Here is a 21,595-nt window from a genome sequence, read left to right as displayed (position 1 = left end):
CCTTGGGTAGATAAACGGTGCAACATGCGGTTCATCTTGGGCCACAATATACGTCACATTGGGGACCACAGACTATATCATTCAAAGGAAGTTGTATCATTAGCATACTCCTCCATGTCTGTTTTGGACCGTCAAAAGCAAAGATATTCAGGGTGCCACGGGAAGATAATTCTTACCTCTAATTTCTTCACAAATTCATCAATTGCTGAAAGCAGAATCTCATCTGCACCAGCCACAACAAGCAAATTGCGCGCTTTAACGTCCTTCCACCACTCCGCTGGGGCAAGGAGCGGCTGGTTATAATTGTCCCCCTTTTGCCCGGCAAGGTAGCTCGACCCCCATCTGACAGCGATATCAGATGTAATGATATCTTTAGATTCATTGTCTTTGACAGAGGGGAAATCTTGCGAAAATGAAACCCATGGTGCGATCATAAAGGCGCCCGCTAATGGACCTGATATTTCAAGTGGTTTTATGGCTGCGTGTGGGTGCGACAGGTGAGAAAGCACCGCTAGTGTGAGATTGCCGCCGGCAGAGTCACCACCGATAATGACATTGGATGGGTCGCGGCCGGTTCCAATAATGTGACGGAGCGCTTCGACAGCCTGTTGCATCTGCGTAGGGTATACGGCATGAGGGGTAAGGGTGTAGGTGAGCATGAAGACGGCAATATCCTTTCCTGCAGCATTGAGCTTATCCATTATTTCGTGCAACAGCTGAAAGTATACGGGATTAGCGGCTACGGCAAAACCACCACCTTCATAAACGGTATTAGCATGTGCCTTGAAGCGGTCCCAGCTTAGGGTGTTTGACATACCGTGGAAGTATATGAGGACATTTTTCGCATCCTTATTCCCTATCCAATGTCCCAAACCTCCATGCTCTAGCTCTACCGTTTGGGATTCCATTCCCTTTTGCTTCACATATTGATCATAAACCCCATTCGTAGGAGGATTCAGTGCTCTTAAGGCACAATCTGTTAGCACTAATTTTAGAATTGCAATTGTGCAGCGATTTGACATACTGATTCTGCCTCGTGGAAAGCCTTAATAGCATTTTCCGAATGACCGCATAGCTGATATGTTTCTTGTACGATTTCGCGCCCTTCTGTCCACGGAAGATTGCGGCAATAGCCGTATAGATCGCAGCGGCAATCAATGATATATTTGCCGGAGCGAGATCGACCTTTTCGAGAAAGGTGAGTTTGGGTGGATAGGTATTCGCCATGGCAACTGGTCAATTTGTCTATAACGCGATGTATGTTCGATGAAGTTGCTAATTGAACTCGAGCACTGGGATCTCTAGGAATCCCCCGCCGGGCCTGCAAACTGCGAGAGTTTCGGTAATCGACTCCCCCCGAGAATTATTAGCCAGGGAAATAACTTGTGAGCTAGTGGCGGCGGAGCTAAAATCTCCCATTCAAGACCCAGGGCACACTCTGAGGAGAAAGACAGTCAAGAGGTGATGCATCGGCCTGGAACGGCACCAATGCTCCTGCATGCAGAGGAAATACAAAGCAGTTCACAGAGACCCCGCGCAATGAAAGGCATCATGGACCTTGGAGTTGGGGTATCCAATGATATAGCTACTGGCCGGACTGAGTGGAAAGGGGGCGCTTTCGGCCCAAGTCCTTGGCCAGTCTTAGAGTCGCACATGTTTAACCGAGATTCGAGCTCAGCAACTCCAGGGAACCCCCTCATTTTCACATTCACAAATCCCTTGTTCCAGAAAGAGATGCTTTATCAAATTCAGACATTCAGCCGTACAAGACGCATTGCGAGCCTTCAGGTCACAGCTGCTGGTTAAAAGGAGTGATACTATCAATGTGGTGTCGATCGACAAATGGATTTCGGTTAAACTTTGCGGATTTTTTGTTGGCCCGAGAGCAATTTAACCGCTTTGCTTACAAAATACGGAGTAATATGGAAGTATCACTTCAAAAGGATGTGATTGATGAGCCCATAGGGATATGCCGGCATTCAGCATCGTTCATTAGAATGATTGGATATGTCGTAAATTCGTTATAGCCAGGTCACAGCCCATGATCCAGCGCATTGGTTTCTAAACGCAATCTATTCCAGGGCAAGCTCGCAAAACGCTTTGAAAGTGGTGAATGGGACATCATCTCCTTCCGCGCCGCTGTTCTCGAGGACACACTCTGCCGTGGCTCCCACAAAAAATACATAGCCGGGCTTGACTGCTTCACTCTTTGCGTCTCCTACACTGATGCGACCGTGACCACTAGTGCAGATGATGATACTGGGTCCGCTAATAGGTTCAAAAGTTGCTTTCGCACCCGTACGGTTTAAGTCAGTCTTGATGACGCTGAACTCCTCGATGGGTGGATCATAGAGCAAAGCTGACGAGCCACTTGTGTATGCGACGGTATTAAGCGTCACGTATGGGTATTCTGTGGGCTCCATCTTTTGTTCTTCAATCGGCGCATACGAGTAAGTCAGCATGCTGGTGAGTGTAGACACATCCTTGAATTTTGGAGTGAAGCCAGCACGGACAACGTTGTCAGACGAAGCCATGCATTCAATTATATCGCCGCTAATGTAGGCGTGGATGTCGTCGGCCTTGAGGAACATCGCTTCTCCTGGATTAAGCTTAATGAAATTCAGGAAAAAGAGGACGAAAAGTCCGATATCGTTTGGAAACTCCTGGTTGAGCCTGATGACGAGCGCTGCGAGCTCGGATGGGCTGGTGGGGTTTGTTGACGATAAAGTCTCAGACACGGCGAAAGTATCGGGTGAACTCTGAGCTTTCTTGACGAGTTTCCGGGCCGCGTGAGCGATGGAGTCGGGGGACGACTGCATCAAGGTCGTAAAAAGCACACGTAAGGCGGCCTTGTTCTTCTCCGTCACGCCAGAATATCCTCCCATCACAATTTTTTCAAAATCCTCTGCTCCCTTTTCGCCAACCAGTTCACGAAGCGGCTCAACAGTCCGAAGGAAATGGGCAATTTCAGCTAGGGGGCGGAAGCCACAAAGTCCTTCAAAAGGAGTAATGGCAATGGTCATCTCAGGCTTATGGTTGTCATCTGGTAAAAACAATTAGTCCTCGACCAAGCTTACATTAAAGAAACGCAGATGGTCATTACCGGGGTAATTTTTGGGGTCACGTTGATGCAACACCTCGGCGAGTTTCTTATTCGGATGGGCTTGAATGCTCAGGGCTTTTCGGATAGATAAGACTTTAAACAAGAAAGGAAGTTTTCCGTTGTATTTTTCAAAGATCTCAGAACCCAGCAAGGCTTGGTTTGACTGGACGAGATCCAAGAGCGTACGATCGGTTCCTAGATCTTTAGACGGCAGGGAAGGATGAGTGCCCATCCACAGCTAGTCCCGGAATTCAAAACAGATCTGTCAGTATGGAGCAATCTCAATGATCCCGTTTAACAGGCCAGCTCACCTCTGCGTAGGGTTTATCATTCTGAACGGAGAACTCGGCAGCGGGCGTGGCGGCAGCGTATTGTGCAGCAGCAGATTCATTGCCAATTTTACCTGGGCGACCAAGTTCAACAACTGAAGATATCAGAGCAGCACCGATGTTCCGCACGTACCCCAGTCGTAGCTATTAACCCCTAGAGTGTGAGAAGCGTGGTGAGCCGACGGTGGTTCTCACACCTCAAGGAAGCAAGCGTGATGGACATACCGCACTGCAATCGAAAGAGTGGCACCTGCATCTTGCTAATACCCAACACAGAAACGGGAAACCAGGCGGAGAGTAGAATCCCAAGGTCAATTGTCCGTCAGGTCGTCCAGCTCAACTTGTCTCCTCGAAGCGTCACCCCGCCCTAAACCTGTTTCATCCTCAGCCACTTCACGTGCTTCCCGCCCAGCAATGACCAATCAGAGCGAATCACCAGCCCCCGGAGACCAGAGCCCGGGGCCGGCCCGTGCACCAGCCACAGAACCCGCGGAATCGCCTTCCGAGCAGGGGCTTGGCGCCGGCACTGCGAGGGCGCCAGCGTCATCGATTCAGGCCACAGCGCTGCCGTCCACGGCGCAGGAAAAAGGCAAACAGGCCCTGAGAAAGCGTGGGAGCGATGGTGTTATATATAGGCAGCCGACGCAAAGGACTCAATAATCCCATTACTCCCATTTTATCCTCCGCGCGAGCTCACGACGCGCAGCAAGAAACCCGGCATACTATATAACCTAGACCATCGATGGGCAGCACATGAGAGGGACGCAAATATAAATCCAGACATGTTTCGGAACCGAGCGCGAGGTGGTCCGAGGGACAATGGCCAGATGGAGGAGGTGAATATGTGGAATAAGATCGTTGCGGACCTGACCAAAGCGAAGGAGAAGAATGACAGACAGGCGGTCCTAAGTCAGCAAATAGGGGCTTTGAACGAGAAGATCGCGAAGAACGGGAACAGTAAGCCGCCTTTTTCCGCTTCGAATCGGGTGCTACTCGTATCGTATTGCTGCTAACCTTCTACACACAGATCCGAGCCTAGATGAGATTGAGCGGCTCGACGGGTGGCACCGCGAGATGATGAAACTTGCGGAAGAGGAGAAAGACATACTCCGAAACGAGCCAGCAGATGTTATCAAGAATGTTGAAATTCTAATGGCGCTTCGTTCGGCGTCCGAGGCGGATCCCCAGAGTCGTGCGGCATCAGGAAAGCCTCGAAAGAGGAAAACTGATCTCGATGGCGGTGTTCCAGACTCACCAGGACCGAGCACCGCGCCAGTCTCTGAAAAGTTGAACCGCCTGAAAAGTAGCGGTCAACGAAGTGCAAGCGTTTCCAGTGCACAGACTCGTGAATCCGCCAAGGCTGATGAAGGCTCTGAAGGGATCAAAGGGACTAAAGGCACCGCTTCTGAGAAAAACGGACCGTTCGTCATCGGCGCGGAGGTGGTGTTCAAGCATAACAAGAAGCAACAAGGTATTGAAGGTGAGGGTATTCAATGCATTATCAAGAATATTACTGGAGAAGGACACAAGAAGCGGTAAGTAAGAATTGTCTTCTTTCCAGATTACAGGTCTGATACTAACGTCTCCCAGCTACGACGTACAAGATCCAGAGCCGATTGAAAATGGTGAAGAGGGTGCAGTTTATCGAACCACTGCTGCCTCTCTCATCCCGATTCCCCAGATCGGGGCATCACTTCCTGTGTTCCCTCCCGGAAAACATGTTCTCGCGCGGTATCCCGATACAACCACCTTCTATCGAGCTGAAGTTATGGGCACCAAAAAGGACGTTTACCGGCTAAAGTTTGAAGGTGAGGAGGATGATAAGGAAATGGACGTTGATCGCCGCTTCGTCCTTGACATTCCTGGGAAATGAGCCGCCATCCGTCACCTTCTTTTCCCCTTTTTTTTTCGTTACAGCTTTAAGCATCAACTTGCCAGCCGTAAGCACGTATAGATGCCCCGGGGTTTGGTTTTACCGGGCGTTGGCAAACTGGGGTTGATTCCCACACATTTTGGGAGAGCGTTTATTGTTGGTTATAATTAATTAATTACAGAGTTGTGATTTGGAGTATGGGATGTAATATTATCCTTATTCAATTTTGCTATCCAATCTGACCCCTATAAAAGGGCATCTCCCTATTATAGATAGTAAGATAACTCTCTAGGTTGGACATTTTCAAAGCCCCTTTATCCGTCTATCAAAATCCACCAAGTGGGAGCGGAGAGTTTTCATTTGAGCGGCGAGATGCTGATAAAGAAACCTCCGCAGGATTATTCAGCTTCCGGCCGAGGTTCCCGTCAAGCAGAGGTTAACGCCCTTCCGAACAGATTAGATTTCAAGAACAGGATCAATTCATTTCTGGCTTGTTTAATTGTCTAATTGTCCCAGACTGCTTCAGTTAGCCTTTGCTTCTGTCCTGACTTTACGTGAAGCGAAATGCCTGACTTCCCATCCCACGCGTCGCCATATCTCGCCCCGCAACCCGTGCATCCAAAAAAAAAATTCGCAGAATACTCCCTCACAAGCAATCCTTTCGGGTTCGCTTCAACTTCAACTTCAACCGCCCCAAATGCGCATCGCAGCGCAAATATAGACGAAAAAATAAACCCAACCAGCCATAATGACACAGCCGAAGCCAGTGCGGCCGCGCCGTCGCTACCCAACTCGATCATCTCCCCCGCCCTGACACCCCCTTCAACGCCTGGCAATCTACTCCCTTCTCTCCTATCGCCCCAACCCGGGCTAAAAGATCGACCCGCATTGAGCAGACCTCCGAAGCTACTGCCGCGGTTACCCAACGTCGAATGTATCGTGCGTGCCCGGATACCAACCACCAGCGGCTCAGAGATGTTCTTGCATCTTTACCAGAACGATGTTGATAATAAAGAGCATTTGGCTATTGTATTTGGGAATAATATTCGGAGCAGGAGTCTTGACCGGGTGAGGGAAGGGGAGACGGAGATGGATAGGATGATTCGCGGTGCATATGTAGGTAGATTGCGGCCGGGTCGGATCAGCAGTCGGCAAGACGATCAGGATGAAAGCGAACCGCCAGCAGCCTCGACGAAAAATCTACTGGGAGAGAAAAGCAGTGAAATATCCAGTGAGGGCGCGGGCGAGGGGATACAGGCTCCGCTCGTTAGGATCCATTCAGAATGCTACACCGGCGAAACTGCCTGGTCAGCCCGCTGTGATTGCGGCGAGCAGCTTGACGAAGCTGCGAGATTGATGTCCGAACCAGAGTCCACAGGAGGCGTGATTATCTATCTACGACAAGAAGGCCGAGGGATCGGGCTAGGCGAGAAGCTCAAGGCTTATAACTTGCAGGATCTCGGCTCGGACACGGTGGAAGCGAATTTACTTCTTCGACATCCAGCGGATGCGCGTAGCTATGGCTTGGCTACGGCTATGCTGGTAGATCTTGGGCTGGGGGTCGATGCTGGGAATGTTGGGATTCGGCTTCTTACGAACAACCCTGACAAAATCAGAGCGGTTGAGGGCCCAAATCGGGAGGTCGTTGTTAAGGAGAGAGTTCCGATGGTCCCGTTGGCTTGGAGAACCAATGGGGAGAAGGGAATTCGAAGTACGGAAATAGAAGGTTATTTGCAGACGAAGGTGAGTCGATGTGATTTTACATCTTTTCTACTATGAAGCTAACAGTGTGTCGCTCTTTAGATTGGGAAAATGGGCCACTTGCTAGGCTAACTAATTCTGAGACGGTTTCTGGTGTATCCCTTTTATGGTTCTGGTTTGAGATCGCGGTGTTGGTTGTTTATAGAGGTTATGGTATTTAGGAGCGAGCCGGCTATTTTGAGGTACAACAACAGTGCCTTCTACAATGATCAATGTCAAATACCTTTTTCGTTTGCTCTGTGCGAAGTGTTTCATTCTGATTCCCAACAGTTAAAGTGTATACCTATATTCGATCTAGAGACATCCCAATTCCAAACGGGTACTTTATATATCGAAACCAGTTGCATGATCTCCAGAATTCAACTCTGTGGTTCATTCCCTCCGTCCACGGGCAAAAAACAACTGCTTCGTGCCACTTAGATGCGGTGGGAGTACGGTTTCCTCTTTATGCAACACGAATTCCACGTCCTTGCAGTTAGCGGTGCTGAGCATTTTCTCCATGTCAGCTTGATCGAACCCATGATGCGCAATGGTATGCGCTGCCGGTGAATCAGACTTCACCCAGGCGTCGCCGTTTTTCGAAGCTTCGAAATCGATGATGACCAGCACACCGCCAGGTCGAAGTCGCTCGGAGAGCTGATTGATTGCGTGCTGAGGATTCTCGATGTGGTGCAGAGCCATGGAGCTGATAATGAGGTCAAAGTCGAAAAGCTCCTTGTTTTCGACAAGGGACGGGGTGACCTCGGGACCAGTAATGTCCCCAACAATGGCATGCATTTGGGATTCTGGTATCCCAGCATCCTGGGCACGGCAGTTGTATCTCTTGACCATACCTTCGGCTAGATCCAGCCCGATGGTTTTGGCAAAGTAGGGATGGAGGATCTAGCAGATCAAGTGTTAGGAATGATTCACCCACTGACGAATCCTTGGCTGACACCGAACGCAATTTTGTATCGGATAATGGCATACATGGGACAGTAATCCGTCACCACAGGCATAGTCCAGCATTTTCTTCCCTTCATTTTGCTTCGGATCGATACCCATCCAGGCCAGGTTCTCCTTCAAATGGGTTTCGATTTGAAGCCCAAGAGCACGAATCCAATCCTGATCAAAAATTGTCTCCGCATTTTCACTGTACAAGCCAGTTAGCAAAGTTTGGCTGTTGTTGATTGCCCACACAAGCTATACGAGAGACATCTAGAGTAGAAGTGTGAGAAAGTGCGAGGTTAAAAGAGGAGCATACCTCCAGTACGCTTCATTCTTGGAAGCAATGCCTGCCGAATGCCCTTCGTGGTGGTGGTGGTGATGGTGGTGATGATGGTGCGCCATAGTAATATTTCTGATTTCTGAAAAAGTCAAGTCTGGAAATTCGCAATAAGATGAATGTATTTTCCAACTGTTGAGGGCTTGAGAGGGAGGATGGAGCCCCTATTTATACCCTTTCCTACCTATATCCTGAATCATGTGATTTTGTAGAAGTTGGTTGTGAGCCCATTTTCGGGAACATTCGCGGAAACTTTGCGGAAACTTTTGCGGAGACATTTTCACCTCCATTTACCTCACTTAAACGCTAGCTTAGTCACGGCAATAGCTTGACTGTGACGTTCTAGAGGTGCTTTGGTGCTCAAGCATTTGCAGAACTCGTTTGTATGATGAATATCACCTTGGGGGTGTTTTCGGGCGGACTTTTTCGAAGCCAAATCTACCTTGAGAGCCCGGAGAAGGATCTAGCCAATGGGAGCGGTTAAGAAAAGTGGGTTCCGCTCCGAGCGGGAAATCGTTTTGTCATCGCCGTGTTCCTCTCTAGGCGGAATACAGTCCTATTCCTTGAGAATGGGCTGTACAATAATGTGCGTGGACAATAGACCATCTCTTTGCCGAGCTAGCGAAAACAACTTCGAGGATTAGACAAGCGGCGGCCGTAAAAAAACCGCTTGCCTTCATCACGGTCGCTCTGTGACAGACAGGCTTGGTGAACTCCAATGGGCATCGACTGTCTAGCTGCATGGCGACCCAAGAGCTGCAAATAGCGTTTCCATCGAGGATTATCAGCCAATCTCCCTCAGTCCCGCGAAAACTGCTGATTCTTTTCTCAGCCTCATCAGCTCTGACTGACAAGAACGGACACCCTGGTCATCCGGCCATTGAAAACTGAGTGCTCTAACCCATTACGCAATGGGTTTCTTTTCTTCCCTCTGGCATGGCTAATTTTCCATGGAACTCAGGCGTTTCCTGCTTGGTTCGTCGACAGGATGCTTTCTTCTGGTGCTCATCATCTCATCAGACGCGAGGTTGAAACGATTTTTCAGCGATTCATCTCCGTGCCAAGCCACGAGGTCTGGCTGATGTGGCGGCCCCGCGCTTTGCCTGATCTGGCCAAGCGCTAACCACGCGCAGCCTAGCGCCCGGGCTCGAGGCCAACGGGCGGCCGAAGCTCCTGTGTGGCGTTTGGCCTGCATCCCGCAGACGGCGACCACCACGATGGACAGCCTCAGACAGTCAGCCATGATCTGGGAGCCCTTGCAGCGGCCATCTGGAGTTTGGGCCACTCCTTGACCTGCCCAGATCGCGACTTCAATGCATAAATACGTCTACAAGTGGCATTCGACCGCGAATTTCCGCTTGAGAACCGCCTCTTGCTCCTCTGCATCCCCCACACGTCCGGCCATATTTGCCCCACGGTCCCACTCCATTTTTCCAGCTGCTTGAGGTTCCTTCTTCCCTCCAGTGACTGACGCGCACAATTCACCTTGTCGCTTGAATTGACTCCGGACAGTCGATATCTTGCCCGCTTTTGCCAGCTTCGGTTGGCAGAGCCAGTCGGGTTTGTCTGGCCGCCAGTCGCCATGGACCATGCGTCGCATCCTCCCTCCCACGCTCATACCCCAGGTTCGACCCCGATTTCTCCACAAAACTGCGAATTTGATCAGACTCCTGGCATGCAGCGGAATGACGACCGCCGGGGCACCAGTCCACCGATGACGGGCTCGATTGTCGGGAAGAAGAGAAAGGCACCCACTACATCTCGCGGCGTTGCGAACCTTACGCCTGAGCAATTAGCGAAGAAACGTGCAAATGACAGGGAAGCTCAAAGAGCCATTCGGAAAAGGACAAAGGCACAAATAGAAGCGCTGGAGAGACGGGTTCAAGAGTTGACTTCACAGCAGCCTTATCAGGATCTTCAGGAGGCTTTGCGGCAGAAGCAGCTGGCCCAAGCGGAAAATGAAGATATCCGGAGACGATTGGGGTCTGTAATGGCTATCCTCCGCCCCATTCTAGCCTCTGCAAATTCGAGGAGCAGTACTGGCCCAACTGGTGGTAACAACGGCGACGCAGAAGAGTCGCGCCCGCCGCTTGACCCCCTTGGCGTGTGGGCATCGCACCTAGACTCGGCCATTCCTTCCCCCGATCCCCATTCAGACACTTCATCACAACGACGAGACTCTCTTTCGCACCCGCCTGACCATTCTGTGAGAACTCCGGCTAGCCTTGAGTCGCTGACAGGCGGCACGACATATGACGGGTCACAACGAGGGCTTCATAGTCCTTCGCCATCCCTTTCTGGTACGGTACAGGGATACAAACACAACTGGCACCCGAATCCCTCATATTTTCATTTCAACGAACAGGGTTTACAATCATGTAATGGATTCGATTTTCAGAAGCGCAACCTTGTCCATGGTCTGGAGTTTTCTGGCTCTGGGGAAAGGCTCGGTCTGAACTTTCTCGTCGACTCTTCCAGACAGGGCCTGAAAATTCAAGAAATGAGCCCTCAGACTACATCTCCTTCCTATGATGTTCAACCCCGGTATCAGCAAAATTTCCCCGTTCCTCCGAATAACCTTTTTGACACGACCTTACCGCCGTTCGGCATCCCTGTCCGAAATGCTGAGCCAACATGCCCGCTCGATTGTATCCTTCTCAACTTTCTTCGCAGCCGCCAAAGAGAGGCTGCTGAAGGAGTTTCCAAAGGCCACCTTGTTGGACCGCCTTATCCTAGCGTTTCATCTCTCCTCAATCCAGAAAAAAGCGCTAATTCCCACCCTCTGTCCAAAGTCTTCACTGACATTATTAGCAAATTTCCGGACATTAGGGATCTCCCCGAAAAGGTTGCTGTGGTCTATGTTATGTTTTTACTCATGCGCTGGCAAATCTACCCGACTCGGGAAAACTACGACCGTCTACCCGAATGGATTACGCCGCGAACCTCACAACTCGTTACGCCGCATCCAGCGTGGATGGACTACCTTCCGTGGCCACGCATGCGTGATCGTATGATCGCTTCATACACCGACTACGACTTTAACAACTGGTTTATTCCCTACACAACAACTTTAAGTATAAACTGGCCGTACGCGGATTCGGATACATTACTGGCGATTCCAAATTCAGAGGAATATGTGATCAACCCGGTTTTTGAAAGGCACCTGCGGAACCTGAATAACTGGTCTCTTGGGCCAGCATTCGCCAAACATTATCCTGGCTTGGTCGATACCTGTCGCATTAAAACGAGTCCATGGGATACAGCGACAAATGGAGCATGATCTGTTGAACTTTGGCTTACAATAGCGTCTGGAGCGGCTGTTTATCTTAAGAGTCGCATAAAATCTCAGGATTTGGGCTCGGCGTTGTCTATCATCAGGGAGTGTAGAAGGAGAGTGTCTTCTGTTTTTCGTTTTTCTCCCACCATGTGAAAGAATCATCTTCTTTAACTATAGCATGTCTCGAAAGGATAACTTTCTTCATTCGTCCCATGCATGCACAAGCGATTTTCGGGGATCGAAAAAATGTTCTGATTAAAATACCCATTTATAGAGTCTATAGCTGTGGTAGAGCTGAAATATACCAGTTTAATCCCTTCAGATGTCGTTTGGTTTGGGTATAATTGCTCCATACGGAGTACTGAGATGCTTATTTGCATTGAGCCCAGGCGTCGCTCACTAAGCCCCTTTGGGAGACGCATCATCACCTCCAACTCCGCCGACATGTTTGTATACACGGCGAGAGCGACACCCAACTCCTCTGAGATAATTCCTCCTGCTCCTTGCTCTCATTTCTATAGCCACCTTTTTGAGCGACTGATCCATCACCAATCTTCCCCAAAATGGCAGCTGAACCTCCGATTGGTATGTCGCAACCCAACCTCCGGTGCCATCCATACTACCAACCAGAGGACCACTAACTCACAATCGCAGTTCTCGATGGAGGGACCGGTTTCTTAAAAGTCGGATATGCAGGCCAGGTATGCTCCCAGTAAATCGAAACGAGCCGTTACTCGAGCTAACCTGCATTGCTCCGGCAATTCGCAGAACTTCCCAGAGCACCAGTTCCCCTCGATAGTGGGGCGTCCGATTCTCCGGTCGGAAGAGCAGGCGGGTGACATCGTGGTCAAGGATATTATGTGTGGTGATGAGGCTGCTGCTGCGAGGTCGATGCTGCAGATTAGTTATCCAGTACGCTGAAATCAATCGTGGGGCTATCCGGACTTGGGAATTGCTTCCCTCCAACGGTGCTGCCTTGGCCTGTTGAAGGAGGACCGGTGCTGACCTTGCGTGATGCTAGATGGAGAACGGGATCGTGCGGAACTGGGACGACATGCAACACCTGTGGAACTATACATTTTACGACAAAATGAAGATTGACCCCACCGGCCGCAAGATCCTGCTCACTGAGCCGCCCATGAATCCTCTCAAGAACCGGGAGCAGATGTGTGAGGTTATGTTTGAAGGGTATAACTTTGGCGGAGTTTACGTCGCAATCCAGGCTGTTCTAGCACTCTACGCCCAAGGTACTGCACCCACTGTTCGGTGTACACGCTCGTTTCTCATGACTCGTTGCTCACACGGTTCCAATCAGGTCTAAGCAGCGGCGTCGTAGTCGATTCCGGCGACGGCGTAACACACATTGTGCCCGTCTACGAATCCACGGTTTTGAATCACTTGACTCGCCGGCTGGACGTTGCCGGTCGCGACGTCACCCGCAACCTCATCGCTCTCCTCTTACGCCGTGGATACGCCCTAAACCGAACCGCTGACTTTGAAACCGTACGGCAAATTAAAGAGAAACTCTGCTACGTTTCCTATGATTTAGAGCTTGACCAGCGATTATCCGAAGACACCACCGTCCTCGTAGAATCATACACGCTCCCTGACGGACGAGTCATCCGAGTCGGAAGTGAACGCTTCGAGGCCCCAGAGTGCCTGTTCCAGCCCCATTTGGTTGACGTGGAACAGCCAGGAATTGCAGAATTCTTGTTCAACACGATCCAAGCTGCGGATGTTGACGTTCGAAGCAGTTTGTACAAGGCTATTGTGCTAAGCGGCGGGAGCAGCATGTACCCCGGCCTTCCTTCGCGGCTCGAAAAAGAGCTGAAGCAGCTATGGTTGACGAGAGTGTTGGGAGGAAATCCCGAAAGACTAAACGTGAGAAAATGCCCGTCGTCTTCACCATCTGCTCTGCATGTACTAATCAGCTTTTTTTATCCGTATTACAGAAATTCAAAGTCCGCATCGAAGACCCTCCTCGCAGGCGACATATGGTCTTCCTCGGCGGCGCTGTGCTCGCCAATCTTGTAAGTGGACTTTTTCTGACCAGTCGCCACAATTCCTGTTTACTAACTCAAGTCATCAAACAACTACAGCTCGCAGATAAAGACAACATGTGGATCTCCAAGCAGGAATGGCAAGAACAAGGCGCTCGTGCTCTATCAAAACTTGGCCCTAGATAGTATCCACACGAAGAATCAATCAGTTTAAATCACATATTATTCAATTTCCGCTTCGCTTCGCCTTATCTTTCATGACTATCCTTGTTGGCCCTGGAGTTTCGGAAAGAGACCATGTATTAAAATAAACCCCGATCTATAATCGGGGAGGTCCCACAGAAATATGATAATATCCATCAGCAATAGCCCATAAAGGTAAATGGTACCAGCTCTAAGTCCATGCATGTGCAGAAAAAGTGTTCAGTCATCCACCCAGTGTAGAAAGGGGTAAGAAAGGGTTTTTTTAGTCTATCAAATGCATATGCAGCCCGATTAGAGGAGAAAATAGGAGAAACCCAGAAAGCCACAAGTTACCCCCTATAGAGCCGTCTTATAAAGAGCCACAAGATAACAAATTATTGAGGGACAATTACTCATCGGTTTCTGTGTCTGAGCCTTCTTCCTCCAACCTCCGTCGTCTCTCCTCGTCCATTTCGCGATATGTGCTCCAGCTCAGCATCAAGAATGCAATAATAATCAGGATCCCGCCTGTTATCGATGCGCCGCTAAGCTGCTTGCCATTCATCTTCCAATCCACAAGGGCAACAAGAAAGATGGTAAGGAGGGCAGCAACGGAGGAGAGGACAGGGGAGGTGAGGGAAATGAGAACCAGGAAGGAGCCGGAGAATGCTAAACAGTAAATATAGAGTCAGTAATCCCTAGTCAGCAACGACAGATATTAGTAGGTGTGACTTACTAGCATTGGAGAGGGTTGAAATGAAAAGAAGCCACTTTGCTTCGCCTTGCGGCCATTCAAATCTTTCCCATCCAAGCACATGAAGTACAGGCAAAGGGATCCAGAGCACGAGCAGTGTAAAGGCACCGATCAAACTTGCGATTGTGTTCGCAAAAATGACGCCTCGCCCGGGACTCGTGCCTTCAGGGGGACAAGCGAGTTTCTTGTACAGAACTTCATAAAGTCCGTAAAGCACACTTCCAACGCCAATGATAAGATTCCCTAGTGTCCGATTTGACGCTTTCTCTGCTTCCGATTCAGTTGGTGGTACACCCTCGGAGTGACCACCACCATAGGCGACAATGATAACTCCAACAATGGCAATTCCGACGGAAAATACCTTGTCAAACCGCAATTTGTCGTTCAACAGAGGGATCGAGAATGCATAGGCGAAGAAAGCGGAACAGTTATAAATCGCGGTCAAGTCACTGCCCGTAGTCAAGTTGACAGCCACGTACCATGACCCTCCCGCAACCGTGAGGGCAGTCGTGACGAGAGCAACCGTCCTTAGTATGTACCGAATAGGGGATTTGTGGGTATCGCGAGAAGTAAGATGGAGATCCTGGGATTCTACCATCTGCGCGGTCGTCCATAAAATATGTACGTGTCGGCGCCAGAATGCGGCCCAGGATAAATGCCGCTTTTGGAACCGGAGGATCAGGAGTTGAACCGGCCATAGGAAGATCCACGAGCCATGGGTCATGTAACTAGTGTTCAAGAAAATGGATTAAATGGGGTTCATAAGGGAAAGACGGAGAAGAGAAAACGGCGCCTTCAGGCCATCTGCAACCGCGTGACTCACAGCATGCAATATGGTTTATCCCACCCAAGCTCCTGTTGGATAAACACAGCTGTCTGTGTTTGGACAGTGAAGCTGATCAAACTCAGGATCAGAAAGACAGAGGCGATGATATATTTCCGACGGGTAGCGCGAGTGGAATCGTAATCCGGGGTCTTACTTCGGAAAGAAGACCGTCGGCTCGCGTCAGAAACAGCTCTACTCGTCGCGGAGCTGGCAAACGTTGCGTTCTGCGGCCGTCCACGACGCTCTTCTTTCAACAAAGGCACGTTGCTCCGACTTGCACCTGGCCGGTTTAGCGACGGGCGTGCTACAGCCATCTCGTCGTCTGTCAGATCGTCCTCCGACTCTCCCTCAGTACCAAGCTCCCGTGAACTGCTTGCACGTGAAGTGTCGCCCGCCACACTGTGTGAACTATCCCTGAATTCCACACGTCTTTTCGATGCAGCTGACAAAGAAGGCACGGTCGAATCTTCCTCGTGGCCCGAGGGGTGTCGTCTGTGCAGCGAGGCTCGTTCTGGGCCTGTATTCGGACTGATAGACCTGGCTCTGTTAATCCTACCAAAATCACCCTGGCTCCTGGGAACCGTCGTCATCCATGCGGGAGTCGCGAGGTGGTTAGGGTCATACGGCGAATCAATAGATGCGTGTGCGAAATCGGCCTCAACGGCAATCAACCTTTGTCTGCAGTCTGTACGGACATTGGCTGCTTGTCCTGCAGGTTGCGAACAATGGTGGCTTCGTTGAATATTGGAGCACAATGTGCATGCAATAAGAAACACGGTGGGTCAAAGTTAGTGGATTATGGAACACGGGGTTCTCTTTCGACTTTCTGTGCGTATAATCCCGAGGTCAAAGACCAATAAACGGTAGATATTGACAAGCGAGGTCGCAAGGCGAATCGAAGAGAATTCACGGGAGTCTCTCGATTTCCGTCCAAACCAGCTTGGCCTCGAAGGTTGCGCGGTGGCTTGTGGCAGATCAGGGGTTCAGCCGCATTATGTCATTAGTCACGTGAATGTATTATATAATATGGAATGCCAAGCACGCCCTCCATCTCCCGTTAACAAAAAGAACAGAGTAAATAAACCGTTTGACTGGGCCTATGTCACCCGCAGAGAACGGCTCTCCAGCGGGTGAAGAACACGCCGTGATGGACTATGGAATTTGCCGTTAGCCGCGGGGTTGTTCGTAATCGCGGGGCAGCCGAAAAAGTGGTGACAAACATTATCCGAAAACCTGGAAGTTGAATCTCACACGCAAAAGAGCCTAAAAATAAAAAAAGGGAAAAAGACTACAAAAGAGATGCGATTTACCCGGATCGAACGGGTGACCTCATGATATTCAGTTGTTACCTCCCGAAGTTGAATCTTCAGTCATGCGCTCTCCCAACTGAGCTAAAACCGCGGATGAAATTGTCTGCTCCACCTTCTGCAATATCCACAACTCGCTCCCGATCTGAATCCGAAATCGAAGAATCGCTGTGCTGAACCTCCATCGATATGCCTCTCGTGCTCCCGAACCTTGGTCCCCGAGTCATCCTTGGGCTGATGACCTTCGGGCCCGATGAAAGACAAGGCGCGCGGATCACTTCGCTTGACGAGTTCAAGAAATGCCTTGATTGTCTGTCGGAGAATAACCACTACGAAATTGACACCGCAAGGATTTACGTTGGAGGCCAGCAAGAAGCATTCACCGCCCAGGCAGGCTGGAAAGAACGGGGGTTCAAAATCGCTACCAAATGGTATCCCCGCAACCCCGGCGACCACAAGCCCGAAGTGATCCGGCAGAACTTGGAGAAATCTTTGAAAGAGCTGCAGACTGATTGTGTTGACATCTTCTACCTGCATGCGGCCGACCGTTCTGTTCCGTTTGCTGAGACCTTGGAAGCTGTCAATCAGTTGCATGTAGAGGGGAAATTCGTTCAGTTGGGGCTCAGTAATTATACGGCATTTGAAGTCGCGGAGATTGTCACAATGTGCAATGAACGCGGTTGGGTACGGCCCACCGTTTATCAGGGGATGTACAACGCCATCAGTAAGGAAGCCCGTGCATCTATTCTGCCTGAGACTAACAGAGCAAACGTAGCACGATCTATTGAGACTGAATTGATTCCTTGCTGCAAAAGATACGGAATTGATATCGTCATTTATAATCCGCTTGCAGGAGGGATCCTTTCTGGGAAATATAAAACCGCAGACATTCCAGCAGACGGACGATACAGCGATGCCCACGGAACCACCGGCAGGCTGTATCGGAATCGTTATTTCAAGGATGCGACATTTGACGCCCTCCGAGTCATCGAACCAGCTGCCCAGAAGCATAACCTGACTTTGATTGAAATCGCTCTGCGATGGCTCTGCCACCACTCTGCTTTGAACATCAAGGACGGCGGTAATGATGGCATTATCGTCGGTGTCAGTAGCCTGAAGCAGCTGCAAGAAAATCTAGCAGACATTAAAAAGGGCCCGTTGCCTGAGGATGTGCTTGCCGCACTAGACGAGGCATGGCTTGTAGCAAAGCCCACAACAGCAAACTACTGGCATTTGGATCTGAATTACACCTATGACACTACCAAAGCCCTGTTTGGACCAAAATAGATAACCAATCAATGCATAACATTCTGTTCAGTTGCCAAATCCTTTTCGGATAGAATTGCAACCCTCCTTCTCTTCACTTTCTCTCGCGCAACAGCTCTAACCATATTTTGGTGAAGCTTCAAAACACAAAGTCCCATTGAGTTTGAACATGATGTAACAAATTTTCCTTTCATCCAGTTTGAATCCGAACTTAAAATGGAACATTCCCGAAGGGACATTTTTCGAGGCCCAATGCCATTCAAGCCAGGCACCATAATACCCATCTTGCCTGGTCGCCCTGGTCGCCCTCCACCCTATGCCTATTGAACTTGCAAACCTCGCAAGAGTCCAGTCATCTAGAACGCGAACAGCACCGTATCCTAGCTACCCTCCACCGCCTAATGGTCAACCGGTTGAGAATGGAGTCGGAAGGGACCCAGAGTTCCAGCCTCCTCCGGGCCTGGATCTCAGCAAATATGACAGAGGATGGCGGAAGATAGTTCGCAACTTTACCCCTTCGTATGCGCCGCAGCGCCTGCTATCAGATCGTTTGCGTTTCCCCAGGGATAAGTCAGCTAACGATTCTTTGACCATAGGTGGTTTACAGTCACGATGGGGACCGGGATTGTGTCCATCTTGCTGTACAATCTCCCATATAACGGCATTTGGCTATACTGGATTTCAGTTGGCATCTTCGGACTGAACATTGTCCTATTCGGCATCGCGTTGGTCATCACTATCTTGCGATACGCCCTCTATCCCGAGATTTGGACAGTGATGGTCAATGAGCCGTTTCAGTCCATGTTCATCGGGACATTTCCCATGGGCTTTTCAACGATCATCAACATGATGATAAGTGTTTGTTCTCCTGCTTGGGGCTCCTGGGTTACCATTGTTGCATGGGCTTTTTGGATCGCTGATTCAGTGGTTGCAGCGCTTTGCGCATTGTGTTTGCCTTTCCTTCTGTGAGTCGCGATTCAATCCGGTCCTCGTACCATTCGGTAGAAAGCTCTGCTAACTTGCTTAGAATGATACCAGGGAGACAGATTGAATTGCAATCCGTGACTGCAGTATGGCTGCTACCAGTCATCAGTACGATTGTTGCGGCAGCCACGGGCTCCGTGGTTGCCAGCGCCCTTCCCGATCCTCAGATGGCGCTCTGGACAATAATTTCTAGCTACATCCTATGGGGCATGGGCATTTGCCTTGCAATGATGATCCTGGTGATTTACTTTCAACGCCTGGCATTACACAAGATCCCTGCGAGGAACGTGATTGTTAGCGTTTGTCTGCCACTAGGTCCGATGGGACAGGGAGCGTTTACGTAGGTGCAATTCATACAACCTGAACCCCTTTTTGGTATCAGGAAAGCGGAATATCTGATAACGACTATCATAGTATTCTTGACCTCGGTATTCAAGCCAAGAGGGTTTTCCCCATCACTAAAACCGTAGACGAATCCGCTGGGAACATACTCGAAACGACTGGATATGTCACAGCCCTGGTCCTATGGGGTTTTGGAGCCGTCTGGCTATTCGTCGCCGTTGTCTCTTTGATTCGATGCAAACGGTTTCCCTTCACGATTGGTTGGTGGGGTAGCGTCTTTCCATTGGGAGTCTACGCGAATGCTACCATACTGATATCAAGAGTAATGCCGTCCAAATTCTTCAAAATCGTCGGGACGGTAAGTATGGCTCCGTTTGGCCTTTTTTATCTTCAACAGACATTTCCGCTGATCCTTAGGGGATATCTGACAGATACTGTCCGTTGCAGTTGTGGTGCTCTGGCTCATTGTTACAGCTGGGACCATAAGGGGAATCGCTACTCAAAAGATGTTTTTTGCTCCGTGTCTTAGTGATTTGAGAACAAAGCCAAAAAGACGTCGCTTCAGATTACATGCACCTCGGCGTCGGACGAAGACTCGGTCTCTTTAGCGAATGATTTCTATCTCTTTCTCGCAAAAATGAAGTGACATATAGACAGAACTCCCCAGTTTTTATTGAGTAGAGTGTAGAGTAAGTGTTGCTCAACAAGTCCCGATATTTACGTGGATCTCGAGAAGCTATCTAGAATTCTGGCCGTCAATCGCCAGCACAACAATGAAATAGCCTCCTACTTGCTGCTTATTCGCTAGTCTTGAAATGAAAAGGCTTCTCATTTCCCCGCGGGAGTTATTGAATACACAGGAGACCCAGGCTTTTACTACAATAACAGTAACTTTTTTTTCACTTATACTTAGAAATAAGATAGGTACTTTCGTCATAACTGTCAGATATGTCAGCCAGGTAACTAACTGCAGAGTCGTCAACTAGTTTTGATGTAACTATGCACATCCTGCGCCAAAAACAGGAACTAACTAGTGGCGAGCAGATGCGGCCTTCCAAAACCCCACAAAAATCCTCACCACTTTGACTGGGTCTTGCACCCAGGCGGAATATTGATTGTTGATGCTGTATGGCAAAGCCTGAAGCTTGATGAAGACCATCTGCATGCCAGCTATGACATCTACACAAACAATGAGAATAGCTCCAGCACAACCATCCTGAATGTTATGGATCGCCTGCCACAGATGGGAGATGGCCGAAAGAACATGATTGCATGCGTGATGGGCCCTGGAATCAATGTCGAGATGAGTTACCTGCACCAGGTCTAACAGCTGTCCCGCAGAGATTGGATGTGTCCAAAACAATTTGGGAGAGCTTGCGAGGCAAAAAGCATGGGTTAGCTGAAGTATTTACCTTCATGTATCTTCATGTATAGGAGTTTTCAACCTTAGTTTGGAGTCGTTATGTGGATCTTGTTGTAGCACTTGCATTTAGCCACATAACCATTAAAACATGTCAATCTCAGACTTCAAATGCTCTTGAACAAACGATTCTCGTGGTCATTTTCTAATAGCAACATAACTATATTCCAGACCCGGTTGGGTGCTCATCAGCAATTCTAGACCTTTCTGGAACAGCGGTGGCAAGAGAGCTTCTAAACATAAATTCAACGACACTTGATAGATCCTGATACAATCTTCCTCGAGAAGCGCCGCATGTATTGAACTGGCACAGGGTTACGTCCTTGCCAGTCATAGGAGCCTTGAAGGCGAGTTTAGGTGCCGTGGGTCATGTTGAAAAGCAGTTCCCGGGACATTGCTTTTGATTGTCTTTCGGACCAAATGGACGATTGAATCCATTGGATAGAAGTTCTGGATACAAGGGACATCGGATACTTCTCCCCTTTTGAATGCATACATGTACATCCATCGGATGTACCTGCGGAGGAAAGCTCCTCATTTGGCGCTGAAATGGATTTGCTGGGTATTGGTATGCAATATCTATTGGGGAAGAGAAGTTGTATTGACTCTTGAGGCTGCGTATGTCCCGCGTGGGACATGCAGTGAATGACCTGATTTCCGTTCGTTTCTAGCTCTGGCTCATTTTGCATTTGCCTCCACATTTCGACGAGGCACGGATTAGCGGCATACAGTTGTATCCAAGACATACAAGGAGGTGGTCCGACTGCCTTATGTTAGGTCAGACCATGTGTTGGGCCCACGAAAAAAAAGAATGTACGGAGTTGTTAATTAATAAGTTAGTTATTATCTGATGTTTGATGTTTTCAGTGTTTGGCTTAGCTTATAATCTGTAAAGTGAGATTCTTT

The 21,595-nt window shown here is 49.4% G+C and overlaps 10 protein-coding genes and 1 non-coding gene across 11 annotated transcripts; 6 read left to right on the top strand and 5 right to left on the bottom strand.

Annotated features, from left to right (window-relative positions):
• Nucleotides 1-131: 131 nt before the first annotated feature.
• On the bottom strand, nucleotides 132-1,227 carry UREG_04457 (uncharacterized protein; the record flags this gene model as incomplete). Its single annotated transcript, XM_002544894.1, has 2 exons — nucleotides 132-963; nucleotides 1,025-1,227. The coding sequence occupies 2 exons, from the start codon at nucleotides 1,225-1,227 to the stop codon at nucleotides 132-134; spliced, it is 1,035 nt and encodes a 344-aa protein (XP_002544940.1).
• An 845-nt stretch (nucleotides 1,228-2,072) lies between these two features.
• Nucleotides 2,073-3,688, bottom strand: UREG_04456 (phosphomannose isomerase type I; the record flags this gene model as incomplete). Its single annotated transcript, XM_002544893.1, has 5 exons — nucleotides 2,073-3,043; nucleotides 3,104-3,341; nucleotides 3,415-3,527; nucleotides 3,566-3,586; nucleotides 3,658-3,688. 5 exons carry the CDS (start codon nucleotides 3,686-3,688, stop codon nucleotides 2,073-2,075), a joined length of 1,374 nt encoding a protein of 457 aa, XP_002544939.1.
• A 526-nt stretch (nucleotides 3,689-4,214) lies between these two features.
• On the top strand, nucleotides 4,215-5,305 carry UREG_04455 (uncharacterized protein; the record flags this gene model as incomplete). The annotated part of the gene is made up of 3 exons (XM_002544892.1): nucleotides 4,215-4,389; nucleotides 4,460-4,967; nucleotides 5,023-5,305. 3 exons carry the CDS (start codon nucleotides 4,215-4,217, stop codon nucleotides 5,303-5,305), a joined length of 966 nt encoding a protein of 321 aa, XP_002544938.1.
• A 564-nt stretch (nucleotides 5,306-5,869) lies between these two features.
• On the top strand, nucleotides 5,870-7,108 carry UREG_04454 (GTP cyclohydrolase-2; the record flags this gene model as incomplete). The annotated part of the gene is made up of 2 exons (XM_002544891.1): nucleotides 5,870-7,048; nucleotides 7,094-7,108. The coding sequence occupies 2 exons, from the start codon at nucleotides 5,870-5,872 to the stop codon at nucleotides 7,106-7,108; spliced, it is 1,194 nt and encodes a 397-aa protein (XP_002544937.1).
• Nucleotides 7,109-7,963: 855 nt separating this feature from the next.
• Nucleotides 7,964-8,395, bottom strand: UREG_04453 (uncharacterized protein; the record flags this gene model as incomplete). Its single annotated transcript, XM_002544890.1, has 2 exons — nucleotides 7,964-8,198; nucleotides 8,310-8,395. The coding sequence occupies 2 exons, from the start codon at nucleotides 8,393-8,395 to the stop codon at nucleotides 7,964-7,966; spliced, it is 321 nt and encodes a 106-aa protein (XP_002544936.1).
• Nucleotides 8,396-9,912: 1,517 nt separating this feature from the next.
• On the top strand, nucleotides 9,913-11,610 carry UREG_04452 (uncharacterized protein; the record flags this gene model as incomplete). Its single annotated transcript, XM_002544889.1, has 1 exon — nucleotides 9,913-11,610. One exon carries the CDS (start codon nucleotides 9,913-9,915, stop codon nucleotides 11,608-11,610), a length of 1,698 nt encoding a protein of 565 aa, XP_002544935.1.
• Nucleotides 11,611-12,170: 560 nt separating this feature from the next.
• UREG_04451 (actin) lies at nucleotides 12,171-13,793 on the top strand (the record flags this gene model as incomplete). Its single annotated transcript, XM_002544888.1, has 7 exons — nucleotides 12,171-12,192; nucleotides 12,262-12,308; nucleotides 12,376-12,519; nucleotides 12,629-12,854; nucleotides 12,923-13,488; nucleotides 13,560-13,637; nucleotides 13,707-13,793. 7 exons carry the CDS (start codon nucleotides 12,171-12,173, stop codon nucleotides 13,791-13,793), a joined length of 1,170 nt encoding a protein of 389 aa, XP_002544934.1.
• Nucleotides 13,794-14,199: 406 nt separating this feature from the next.
• On the bottom strand, nucleotides 14,200-15,684 carry UREG_04450 (uncharacterized protein; the record flags this gene model as incomplete). The annotated part of the gene is made up of 3 exons (XM_002544887.1): nucleotides 14,200-14,459; nucleotides 14,527-15,272; nucleotides 15,368-15,684. 3 exons carry the CDS (start codon nucleotides 15,682-15,684, stop codon nucleotides 14,200-14,202), a joined length of 1,323 nt encoding a protein of 440 aa, XP_002544933.1.
• A 986-nt stretch (nucleotides 15,685-16,670) lies between these two features.
• On the bottom strand, nucleotides 16,671-16,771 carry UREG_08046. Its single transcript has one exon. It is a non-coding gene; the product is annotated as a tRNA-Phe (tRNA).
• A 95-nt stretch (nucleotides 16,772-16,866) lies between these two features.
• On the top strand, nucleotides 16,867-17,964 carry UREG_04449 (uncharacterized protein; the record flags this gene model as incomplete). Its single annotated transcript, XM_002544886.1, has 1 exon — nucleotides 16,867-17,964. The coding sequence occupies one exon, from the start codon at nucleotides 16,867-16,869 to the stop codon at nucleotides 17,962-17,964; it is 1,098 nt and encodes a 365-aa protein (XP_002544932.1).
• A 591-nt stretch (nucleotides 17,965-18,555) lies between these two features.
• UREG_04448 (uncharacterized protein) lies at nucleotides 18,556-19,271 on the top strand (the record flags this gene model as incomplete). Its single annotated transcript, XM_002544885.1, has 2 exons — nucleotides 18,556-18,908; nucleotides 18,971-19,271. The coding sequence occupies 2 exons, from the start codon at nucleotides 18,556-18,558 to the stop codon at nucleotides 19,269-19,271; spliced, it is 654 nt and encodes a 217-aa protein (XP_002544931.1).
• Between the last annotated feature and the right edge of the window lie 2,324 nt (nucleotides 19,272-21,595).

The sequence above is a fragment of the Uncinocarpus reesii genome, genomic scaffold (assembly GCF_000003515.1).
Source record: "Uncinocarpus reesii 1704 scaffold_2 genomic scaffold, whole genome shotgun sequence".
NCBI classification, from domain to species: domain Eukaryota; kingdom Fungi; phylum Ascomycota; class Eurotiomycetes; order Onygenales; family Onygenaceae; genus Uncinocarpus; species Uncinocarpus reesii.
The sequence above is the reverse complement of the archived record's forward strand: the minus strand, read 5'-3'. Positions and strand labels throughout refer to the sequence as shown.